Consider the following 13116-nt stretch of genomic DNA (forward strand, 5'->3'; position numbering starts at 1 on the left):
CCTGCACATGAGAGTAATGTTTATTATCATCATAATGAAACCAGTATTTTATTCTCCAGAGCTATAATTTCATCAAATGAAGTGCAAATCTAAATTTAACGTTGTAGTCTTCATTTTTTAGTAATTGGTAAACCGGTATTGCATGCAAGTGAGTGCCAGATTCCAACCCAGGCATCAGCAGTGCTATCTCGGTGCTCTGACCTCTAAACTTCCTGGCTGCCTCCGTGATTTTCAAGAATTCTCATTTTTTACATAAATGATTATTTTTTTTTTATTCGGTAAATTAATATATACTGTACTGTTTTTGTGACTTACAGAGCCAGATTTGCAATTCGAAATCGGTGAGCACGTTGTTTTTAGTTTCGTGGTCAGTTGTACCAGTACTACAACTGCAAGTTACTGGGATAACTAGAGATGCGTGGCCTCAACTTACAGAGTTCATGTTTGCTGCCTATGAAAGTGGATAAGCAACATCGAAAAAGGTAATAGAGAAAAGCCTTTGAGTAAGCCGGAATTCTAGGTAAACTGAAAAGACGACTAAAATAAATACATAATGAACCAAATAAAGTTCTACCAGAACATTTTTCACGTGATCATTAAGCCGTGGTAAGAGCCAACGTCAAACTCTATGCCAATCTTGCGTAGAATATTCTGAGATGTGTTTATCAACACTAGCATACGCAATGCACTATCCTCAACCATTGTAACAACATGTGGTTGTGCATGAGCAGGGGTCGACAACCAATACAACAAGAAGAGCCATTTTTTTGTTAGAATTCGATAAAAAAAACCTAAATATTTCAAGAGCCGCAATGCACGTGGTGAATACGAGACGGTGGGTCCTTAATAAACAACGTCACGAAGCGGTCCCTTAAAGAGCAGCCACATGCGTCTCCGCGGCCGCAGGTTGTCGACCCCTGTGAATGAGAAATTATAAATCTACCTGTATAAACTTATCTGATTAATCGAAATCAGTATCCCTGCTCCCTTAGATGCTACGTGCTCTATTCGTGCTTTCTCAGTTTTAACATCACATTTATTTCACAAAATAAACTCTTCAAGCTGATCACGGAAGCTGTTCATCATTCCACATCTTGTGAACATAATCATTCCACTTCTGCTTAATGGTGATGGTGACTGGCATTAAACTGTACCTTAAATTTTATATTTTAAGTGTTAGTACATTTTTAATTGTAAATATTTGGTGAAATGTATTAAGTGTTCATTACATAATTAGAGGTGTTTATTTTGTGTAAATGTAATTAAACGTTAGTAATCATGTATCATTCTGACTTTGAGGTGTTTTACTGGCAGCTGCATTGCTGAGGAAATCAGTGCTCTATACCTAATTAGACTGGTCAATCCCGTATTAATGTAATTCAGATGTTAACTGAAAGCCAGCTTGCATCAAATTTCATAGTAAAAGAGCCAACTTTAGAAAATAATGGAAAATTGACCAATTTTACCTAACGTATTTGTGGAAACTTATGTGCCACCAAACCAAGAGTTAGGCCACTATTACAGCATCGCTATGAAGTCAACTATGATTGTGGTGTCAAAATCAACAAGGTGTGTGTATAGCCAACCGATTAGCACGGTTGGCTAAGTACAGTGCGAAAGAAGTTCGACATACATACTCCATTTCGATTTATAACAACAATTAGAATTTCTGTTCCACAGCGAAGAAGGCCCGGTGGTTAACGGTCAGAGCATTGAGCCAGCATTTGTGAGATTTTATTTGAATCTAGGCAGCAGCTCACTATTCAACTGTGTTTACATGTTTAATTTGTTTTACACATCATTTGGTAATAATTCTAGGTCTGAGAATTAAAAATATCGATTTTACTGTCATGTGACGAACACCTCTCGAGCAGGGCACGTGGGAAAGGGTAGTGCTCCAAGAGTGGATAAGAGGTCACATATTTCAGAAGCGTTTCTATGGTAAGACCTTTCATGAGCTATTATTTAATACGAGGCAATGTCCTGCTCTTCAAGTCTTCTGAATATACATGACTTCAACTTAGGACAAAATATGAAATACTACTTGGGGGAGGGGGGTGGGGGTTTCCAAAATAGGAATTGTGTGATGTTATATGAACAATAAATTCAAAAACTAAGCTTTGGAGTAGAATACGTGGATGAGTTGAAATTAGCTTCAGTGTTTATTTTGCGAGTCAGGTGGATTACAGTCACAATGGAAATGGCCACATGTCGTAGAGAAGTAAGGCAAGTCAACAAGCCTATGGACTCGTGCTGTTTTTCTCCATGAAATACATTCACAACGGTAATCGTAAACTGGCAATAAAAGATCAGCATTTGTGGCGCTGCCAGCCCCTTATTGATCCCATTCTGTTCCCAAAATCAAAGAGTAAATGTGTCGCTTGGCTGAGACCACTACGCTGAGACCACAGAACAACCGGTCTGTGCGTCACATTGTTTCCGCAATGCAACAACGCTGCAAGGCTCTTCCACTCGGACTTCCATACTGCAAGCGGGCATAGTGAATTACTCATCTGTTAATTAATTACAATACCAATTTATCTACATTCAAATGTTCATGTAGCACTCAGCTGCATTTAAAGTGGTCATAAAACAGTTGAAGAGACCTAAGCTTTTGAAACCCTCTGGTATTAATTAAAAATACATCACGTTCATTTGTGCTGACCTCTGGTTAAAAAGTAGCTGGAGATTTCTTCCGTTACTATTTATACGAATGTTCAAAAGTTGTCCACAGGAAACCATAGCAAGACAATTCCCCCAATGTTATCTTGTGCACAGCATGCATTAAATAGGCTCTTGCACCAATTTGTATGAAGAAAACAGTGATAATCTCAACTTGACATTGACCAGTTTAAAATTAATAATTTTCAGTGTCATTCGTCACAACCAGATTTACAGTGGTGTTCTTTGCTGCAAAAAGAATAAAAACAAGTGTAGGCAATAGCAAATGGGAATATGTGGGTACATGTCCGTTTTAATATAATTTGTACTGACCATACATGTCTAGATTTGAAGCTTTCGTGACTGCAAGGATCCATACTCTTTGGTTCTGTATAGAACCAAAGAGTATTACCATACATGGTGTAGTTATTAATAAAATATCGCAGCACAGACGTGACCTTGACATTTTCTATTGCTGGCATACTTCTTTTAATGACTTTGGAGCCCTTCCACTGAATTCCAACACTCCAGCAGTACCTTTGAATTCGGTTGCACTAAACCACATAAGTGCCACGTAAAGGTCAGGTTCACTGCTTTTATATTGGCCCGACGCTGAACCCCTGTGGACGCTAAGGTCCAACAAGAGGCTTCTACCCCCGGTGATTTAACCCCCGGCTCACCTGAATAGGCATTGTTGGTGTTGAGAAAGTAGATTTCCTCTCGGCCGTCCCCATCAATGTCACAAGCGGCGACACCAATGGCGTTGCCCTGCCGATCTCGCAGGGCGTAAAACGGGGAGCTCTTGTCGTCCAGCGCCACATTCTCCAAACGCCCACTTGCGCGGTTGTACTTCAGCACCAGATTGGGCCCATTGTACCTGTGAATGAGACGGCCCTGCTCTATTACGTCTTCCAATGAACCGCCATAGTCCACAAAAACCCACATGTTTACATTAGCACTTGTTTGAAAATAGAATATCGTGCGTTTCAGATTACACAGCAATTACAGTTCATGATGCTTTAATTAGTGCTGTGGAAAGGGAAGCAAACATCACTGAAATCAACCCTAACCTCTACGTACAAGTTAAAGAGGCACCAACGCAGCACATTAATTAAGTGGCAATTTAGAGTGAGGAAATTTGTGAGATACGAATATTGTGGTAATACATTTTCACGAGAAGGTAAGATTTTCCATGTTATATTTGTTTCTGGCCAGACAGTGAGTGCAATGATTTAAATTAGGATTAAATAACGTTTTCACTTATATTTCTAGTTTTAGTTGTTACGTAATGTGTGAAAATTAACAGCACACGTGGGCTTTTGCAAAAATTACATGAACACTGCACTGTGTTACATTGAATGGTGCTCCATCGAGCCTGGCTGCACGCTTCCAGTGCTGGTGTCTGCCAAGCCACTCATCTCTCGTGATAACCTCAGTTGTAAGAGTTGCCTCGTTAGCTCTCGGGTGTCTCCACAACCTCCTTTCCCCATTTCCGCACGTCTCCGTGACTCTCCCTCTCCCTGGCTGTTAGCTCATCATATCGCCCCGAACCCTCTACTGGGTTTTCCGTTCCTTAAAATTGACCCCGCCAACCCCTCCGTCAGACCTCCTGACCCTGCTGTTGGGAATTTTGACCTCCTGCATGAGATATCTATAACTGCCATAAAGCCACACATCCCCATGGTTTGGCCTCCTGACTCCAGCATCAAGCCTCTTGACCTCGAGTTCACAGCTCTCCATCTCTCTTCCGATGTGGTCTACGCTCTTCTGCTTCACCTCGTATCCAATTAGATACTCGGAACTTGGTGTAAGCATGATAAATATTACTCTGTATTTCCCTAACACGGACAGATAAATCAGCACCCTGGCAAATGCAGGTTTTGTCGCGGATTTCACCGATGGGATGCCTTGATACACGGTAAAGTGATTCAGGGCTCTATATGACGTTAATAAATGCAATGCGGGGATATCAGGGAAAGCTATCGTCAACATAATCAGCTGCTGCGATCAATCCACTGCTGGATAATAGCCTCCTCAGTCGGTCACCATTTCTCACAGTCTTGCGATGTAACAAACCACCTAGAGCCTGCCAATTCAACATTCCCATCCACTGTAGATAACTTCCCGGGGTGCTTCACGTGTTGCATGGATTCCACCATGTGAACGACGGAAGGGATCCACAGTGAATGGGGGGGGGGGGGGGCAAGGTGGAGATGCCGGCGTTGTTTACGAAAGAAAAGGCAGTGTACAGCAGAGTGGGCATGGGGAAGGCAAAGGCGAGCCACTCCATGTTATTTATCACGTCGTCGGCTGTAAAGTGGAAGAAGTTCAGTGACAAATCTCTGCTTGTCTTTGTTATTCTGGGATTTGGCCAGCAAATGTTGGCAAGCAAATCCACTATGTATGAGGTTTCCACTTCAAGTGTAGGTCAAACCCTGTACATGATGCCAAATTCTAACAGCATCTTAGAAAAGAGACAGACATGTTTGATATACAAATTTCAAAAATATATATGGGTCTTATGATCTAAGTGTTAGAATGCACTGATCATTTATAAACTTACTTATTCCTCAAATGTTTAGAAGTCAGAGTGTGTGTCATCGGTTCAGTTGAAATTGAATTCAATCGTATTTTTACAAGAAAAAATCTGAGCAGATAATCAGGATGACTGAGCACGGGGCAGAATGTGACCCAATCAACATCAAATCACATCTTGATTGGATCTTTTTTTACCACGCGGATCGTGCGGAATCTCTCGGGGCTGCATTGGTCATGTTTCTATTCACAAATCAATTCCTTGTGTTTTACCATGTCGGGCATGTACAATCTTTAGTGGCTGTAGGGGTCACGATTTGATTAATGAATTTATTTAGTCGTTTTTTACCATTACAGTGCATTTTAACCTTTGGTGGCAGCAGTGTTTCAATGCAGCACATAGTATAAAAGGCAATGAACCCTTGTACAGTCTCAACAAACTGTTGAAGTACAGTTACCGAGCACCTATGAAGGCCCGCATGGCACACAAGGGTGTGGGTGACCAGCACCACGCTTGGCCGCTTGTCTCCCGAGTAGCGATGTTTACACATTGCACCAGGTCTTCATTTGAGGATGAATTCGACCTAGGGAAGGCCCAGGACTGCTTCAGATAATTGTCACTGGTGTTGGCCGTAAGCTGGAATTGAATTTAGATCGGTGGCTTTGTAGTGCAGCATGCTAACTGCTACACTACCACGCCCACAGCACGTACTAGATGTATACACACACCGAAGAAAAGCGAGTCTCAAACGCAGGATATTATTCATGCGCCATGATAAGAATTCAGTTTAAGAACTGTTACAGCCCGAGTATATGCACTAGAAGCTAGGGATGTCCGCGATAGTCCATCTTATATACACTTAAATGCTGCTGCATGGCATCAGCCCAGAAAGTGTATAGGTTGACAGATTATGTATTGAGAATAGAACTATGTTTATGTATTTATTCCTGTAAACATAAGCTTGTAGTACTTGAAGAACATTACAATTATCTGTTGATATCTGTCTTACAGTGCTATTACATGGGAAGTGCCATGACCGAATGGGAGCTTGTTGCAGAGGTTCAGTTAGGTTAACAAATGCACAGTGGCACCAACAGATGTGGAATATTCCTGGCTTGATCACATCATGGGAGGACAGAAATATATAAACAGTGGGGAAGTCTCTCGCAGTTTTTTTTGGTGTGGAAGGGACTCGAATAACAATCATGTGACAATGAAAATAAAATTCTGACTGAAGGTAATGTGGCGAGACAAGCGAATGAAAGGGTGATATTTTGGAATTTATAAAATGTGAACGTGGAGCAAAAGTTTAGAGTGGAGATTAAGAGAAGAGCGGCGGAGAACTCCATCAGTGAGGCAGGATGCTGCAGCACGCTGGTGCGACTGACACGGGCGATAACTCGCACGCCGAACCCAATTGGTGAAAGGGCAAAAGGATCAATGGGTGGCAGAGGCAATGACGGAGAAGACAAAAGAGCAAAGAAATCGTAAGGGTGTAAACACTAAAGGTGGACAAATGGACAGAAAGTTGAAGTGCAGATAATTTTTGGTGCATGTCTCTTTCCTCCCACTTCCTATGTATGTTGAACTTCTTTCCTACCGTACGTAACCAACCATGCCATTCGGAGGTGTGGTTTCTAGATTTGAAGCTTTCTTTGGGTCTATTCGGTAAAGTCACGTAGGTAAAAAATAAAACAACAAAAAATCACGACGTTTCGGCCACAACACAAGCGGCCTTCATCAGGTGAAGGGACCAGATTGTGACTGAAGGTAATGAGGGCCGCTTGTGTTGTGGCCGAAACGTCGTGATTTTTGTTGTTTTATTTTTTACCTACGTGACTTTACCGAATAGAACCAAAGAGTATGAGGTGTGGTTTATTTGGTCTAACCTCGGCGGTGCGCCACAGATTGATTACAGGATCTGCGATACGGTGGCTAATTCAACGCAGACCTATTGGCTTTCTGCGCTCCATACATGGGTAGAAATAATGAATTCAAGGCTTTCGTCAATCTGCTGCAGGATGACTGCCTCAACACCTTTCAATCACGTGGGCTGTTTTAACGGAGGCCCAGGATTGGTTTAGCTAACATTCGCCAATGACGGTAAGCCATAGCTAAAAATCAAACGTGTCACCAGGTTCTGTACAGCAGTGTGCTAACCACTGCTCCCCCTCCCCCAGTGTGTATATACTGTAATGTAATTAAAATTAACTGTAAAGTTATTAAGTCGCATAACCTTAATATATTTTTTTTGTTTTAAAATCATTCAATATACAAAAGCAGATTGAGTAACTGATATCAAAAACATGTCATTAAGTTCTCAAGTTACAAATAATAGCAAGAGTACTACATTTTAATTGGCATTTTAGGCTTGCTTGCTTTGCAGGATTAAAATTTCACTGATCAAGTGTGACTGACACATTTGGCGCTCTTAGTGAATTGTGGCAGAAAGCAACATACAGATTTTATTCTTAAGCAATATATCTTGTATGAATAGATGACCAGTAGCTAGGCCCATAACCGAAATCACGCCATTTTCTTCACATGGCTGGCACATTGATTATTTTGTAATTTATTGCAACAATCTATATTGACTGTTTTCTTGATTAACAAATTAATCATGTAAATGTATTTTTTTTCTGAGGCAGAAATTACTTTCCGTCATATCTACCGGGAGTGCTTCTGCTGACGCAAGTCAACGCCCGAAAACCCTGCGCAATTCTGCTTGACCCAATATTCTGCCCACGCTTTGCTCGATACCATTTTTGCATAAACGACATGCACAAGCAAGTCTGTAGAATTGTATTTTAGCCACCCTAAGCCAGATAATTTCAAAAAATTTGCTTACAGCTGTATTTTTAAAAAGCTGTTATGCAATTGCTTAACAATGTACTATTAGGGTGTCTCAATGAGAGTTTACATAATTCTGTACTCTTAAGTTAGTGCAACTTGAGTATACTGTACACGGTGTAGTCACTGCAGTGGATGGGATGTAACATAATCTATGTGCAATGGGCTCTTTCCTCCCTAGATTTTTTCCACGAGATGGCAGATGTATTACATGATTAAAGATCGCAGCACAGAGGTGGCTGGGTGGCTCAGAGGTAGTAATGATGGCAGAGCCAGCACCTGAGATCTTGGGTTGAAAGCCGGGCAGCCACTGGTAATGAAAATAGGTTTTCAATTGTCCCTCAGTCCCAATCCTATAAAAACAATGTTTTACTCAATGTTGGTATATTTTAGCTCAGAGAATGAAAATATTATTTGAATGTCATGCGATATAAGAATGTGTGGGAAAGTGCACCTTCCATTGAGTAAAGATAAACATTTCACTTTAATATTTTTGTTACAAGGTTGGTGAAAATATCTTGTCAAGTTGTCCAAGACCGCGAGACACTGACAGCACCGGTGGCCCTTAAACTATAGCATTGGAAAAAATCAGCAAGCTCTTACTATTTTTTTTCCTCCGAAGGAGTAAAGATAGGTGAAATTTATGATTTCCATGATTCAGTTGGGACCATGTTGCGTCTTAATTTTTAGATAAAATGTACCTATCTTTACACTCTCAAGATGGAATAAGGAATGGCTGGCTGCTGCTCTTCTAAAGTGCAGTTCTGCAAGGACATCACCTCTTTGACAATGTGAAACATCTGTCATGTAAATAGAAAAATATGGAAAGATAGTAATATTTCACACAAATACCTGGTCATGCCGCATTCACTTTGCAAAATGTCACTTACATGCTAATTACCCATCAGACATTCTGCAATCCAATAAGTCACTGCAATTATTTTACACTGCAAAAAAAATGCTACGTTTTCGTTTAGAGCGTAAAAAACATTATATCAAGATAAATCAGTGAATCATGTGTAGTGTGTTATACACTGAGTCTCACACACTGTAGTTGGAGGCAATCCTTTTAATAAACACAACCCTAACAAAAGATTCAAATCAACATAGATACAACCCTAACAACTCGGTGTGGCTATCTGTTCGCTATGTGCGTGCGCGTTAGTGTAGCGAACGGGCCAGTCAGCACACACGCTGTCTGACCCACGAACGACGAGCGAAGACGAAGAGGGCACGGGACTCCAGGCTGATCCCCACAACGGACCCCGATCCCTGTCGGGGCCTCCCGCTTTATTTCCCTGGGCGCGGGCTCGCCCCGCCCTCGGCCACGCCCTCGGTCACGCCCCCTGCTGGATCAAGTGAGGAGCCCCCGGCTCCCAGTCCACGTGTCCCTCCATTACCCGGCGCTCAGCAGCACATGTGAAATAGTGGCTGGCGCTAACCATAGTGACAACATTTCATATCACTACACATGCATGAAGCATCTGCTGCGCAACTTTCTTTTTTTGTAAAGTGACGAGATTCCGCCGACGAAATAACAAACTCACCAGGATATGTGAACGCAGCAAGTACAGAACCACTAAGCATGTCCTCTCTCTCTCTGTATAGACAAGCAGCTGTCTCTAAGAAATCACCCACGCCACTAAGCCAGTGGAAAAAAAAGGTGCCCCACACTCAACACACTCTTAACACACGCTCTCACACCACGTGTCTCTACATACCGACAACAATATCACGCTCTTCGTACGTTTAAAAATACTTTGATGAAATCTACGCATTGAATCCACGAGTTGACAATTCTGCTCATTATGCATTGGTTAAGTATTTGTACCTGATTTCGATTTAAAATTCTCACGACGAAACGTCGTGAGAATTTTATTGTGTTATTTTATTTTATCAATTTATTATTTTATTCTCATTCTACGTGACTTTACCGAAAGAACCAAAGAAGATATTTGTACCTGTATCTTCAACTTCTTTCGCATCGTACGTAGCCAACCGTGATAATACGTATACGGAGAGAGCCAGCAGGAGTTCGCATTACATTAAATGTTAAGGTTACAGTTACATTTTGAGTTATACATTGTGATTCGCAGGTTGGCATCTGAGCAATTTCCACCTGGTAGCAAAAGCTGCGTTGTGGAAATGAATAGAAATGTTCATTAATGTACCACACCAATTTTATTTGAAATGCTATTTCATGTCCTACCCTTAAATAATGATTTACCGGACAGGTCTATTTATAGTCTTCGGGGCCGTCCATAAGTGACGTCACGCACCTGGGGGGGGGGGGGGGGGTCAGACATTTGTGATGATAAGTGACGAGGGGGGGGGTTTGAGAAATGTGACGTCACATCAAAATGCGCAACTTTAAATACATATAGAATTGTTATAACAATAATTGTTATAACAACACTCTTACAATATCAGAGTGCAGTGCCACATTAAATACGCACTACAATGACAATAGTTTAAAGCGATCTGAAGCATGTTTTATTTTCAAAATGAATATGGTTGGGGGGGGGGAGGCAGAGCTTTGTGACGTCATATATGAGGGGGGGTCTGACTTTTTGTGACGCCGTGTGACGGTGGGGGGGGGTCAAAAATCGTCCAAAATCACGTGACGTCATTTATGGACGGCCCCTTACGTGTGCAGGACAGAAATGTGAATTAGAAAGGTATTTTTTTTTACTTTGTAGCGAATTTAACACAATTATTACATTCTTGTTCAACCCCCGCGTCAATGGACCATGCCGCATTATAAGTGAGGGTTATAAGTGAGGGTGCACGTACAGGAATGTCTCTCTCAAAGTCTGCCTCTCGATATCCGATCATCTGCGATGTTGCTTCTACGTGTGTCGGTGTTTGTATATCACGTGTTGATCCAGGAGCTCCGTCAGGAAACGCATACGTAAAGGGACCAGCAGCTTCATCAAAAACATCTCAAGTTTATCTTAAATAACTGCCTGCTATTGTTATCAAGTAAAACTACAGTAAACTGCTCATTAATTAACCTGTATCTCAACGTGTGTGTGTGTTTCATTACGTTTGTCTCGTCTTTCAAAAAATGCTTTCCTCATGATCTGCTTCGATATCTCTCGCTGTGTCTGGGGTTCACTGATTTTGCCCCGAGCATCACGCTCCGTGCCCCCAGGAAATGCTTTCACATCAGGGAAAATGTAAGGCCTATGTTTTTTCTGTCCAATTTGGATTTGAGAGAAATATGTGCGCTTTTGAGGTATTCGCATAAAGGAATTGGCGTTTTTCCATGTTTATTAATTTCAAATGGCATCCTTCCTGTCACGTGACCTGAACGCGACCTCCACAGTGGCATCATCATTCGACGGATCTCCAATGTGGGAAGAAGGCACTCACAGGCAGCCACCCATCTCCCCTCATGCTGCTGTGATGCAACAACCCATCTGCCACCTAGCACATTAAATATTTTTTTTGTTTTAGAAAAAAACGATGCCAAATGTCTGCTCCCAAAAACATTGGTGGAATAGGTAGAGATTTGAAAATGTTCCAAAATACACCGAGATTAGCATTGTGAAAAAAGTGTATTCATTTTGTTTCCATCCGGTTGAAATGCATAGGTCGGTCAGAGTTTGGCCTCAATGCTGCAGGCCTCTGGTTTCTTGCAGACAGAATGAGTTCTCACTTTTTCCTCATAAGTTCTGCGACAGACTCACTGACTACAAGACAAATGATCTATCTTACACCACCCGCCATTATCTACCCACTGCTGAATGAAGCTCTCTCCATGCCATCACTCATACCATCACAGTCCTGCGATGACACCTTCTGTCGTATACGCGAACACAAACTGATCTCATCGCTCCATCTCTGCGATGGTCGTCCTCTCGGGCATATCCTCTCCTTTGGCTGCTATTCCACCACCAGTTGTCCATCATTAATACAATCTTACAGCAATGGATCCTGCCTAGAGCCACTAATTTTCCTCAACAGTGAATGTCTGAATTACACTTGTGAATTACACATTTGTACTTATTGATGCACTCGATTTAGCTTTTATTTTACTTTGTTGTCATTATCCATGTTCCTGATGCAAATGGCATTACCGATAATATACACTGACTGTTCAAACACATTATTACGTTAATTTAGCAAATTGGAAGATACGATTATCATGGGCATTTTTCGTAACATATCTTAGTATTCGCTATACTGCGGGTAAGCACGGACTTGCCTGCAATTGATTATAAATTAATACCATCAGCCGTGTAAAAAATGCACGAACAAAACGCGGAAAACAGAATTTTGCCCGTGGCAGCGCACATATCATCGCGAGTACGAGGATTTTCGGTGTGTCAGGGTAAGTAGAGCACTGGGACCTGCCGCTCACAGCGCGGGACACACGTTGCACTCGGGCTTGTGTGGTGTGATGCGCCAGTGTGAACCTCGTGCCTCAAAGCTCATTCGCACGGGCCCTGGACATCAACGGTGGCTGTCACAGCCGAGAAAATCGCCTTCCACGAGGTTAATTTGTACGTCGAACTGAATGGATTACAACACGAATTTGCCGGTGAGTCGGCTGTGACGTGCTCAAACCAACCTAACACTCCCTCACGTGCAAAGTGTGTCGTGGTCTGTATATCTTCTTCAGTTATCTCCATATATGTCCCCCCTATGTCTCTCTCAGTGTCTGTATCGGTTTGCATGTTGTCTCCTCGTGTTCAGCATGTTTGTCAGATTGTCTTTGTATGTCTCGGTGTGTATCTGGCTCCCAGAGGCAGACTGCTACTACTGCTGTCAGTCCCATTTGTTCAAATTTTATTTAATAGGGACCCAAGACAAGAGGACCACAATGCAGTTGGTTGGGAACTGCTGATGGTTTTTAAATAGTACATAATGCCGAGTGCTGTTTGTACATTTTTGTGTTATTTAAAACTCTGTATTACTTATCTTGTTTTGTCCCTGTCTGTCACTGTCAATTGCCCACGCAATTTTCTGCCTTTAGTGTATATGTTGTCTCTCTGTGGCCCATTGTATATTTCTGTTTCATAATAAATATCTGTCTCTGTTCATATCACTGTCTCAATGCATTT

General features: G+C 41.8%; 1 protein-coding gene across 7 annotated transcripts in view; it reads right to left on the reverse strand.

The window, feature by feature from the left end:
- CRTAC1 (cartilage acidic protein 1) overlaps nucleotides 1–13116 on the reverse strand; it is a 695955-nt gene that overhangs the window by 526202 nt on the left and 156637 nt on the right. For all 7 annotated transcript variants that reach the window (XM_076066243.1, XM_032952553.2, XM_076066244.1 and 4 more), the window contains exon 3: nucleotides 3342–3538. In XM_076066243.1, the coding sequence (XP_075922358.1) occupies nucleotides 3342–3538 (197 nt within the window). The remainder of the gene's footprint in view (nucleotides 1–3341; nucleotides 3539–13116) is intronic.

Source organism: Petromyzon marinus, chromosome 11 (genome assembly GCF_048934315.1).
Source record: "Petromyzon marinus isolate PM22_M1 ecotype Great Lakes invasive population chromosome 11, UKy_Petmar_22M1.pri1.0, whole genome shotgun sequence".
Taxonomy (NCBI): domain Eukaryota; kingdom Metazoa; phylum Chordata; class Hyperoartia; order Petromyzontiformes; family Petromyzontidae; genus Petromyzon; species Petromyzon marinus.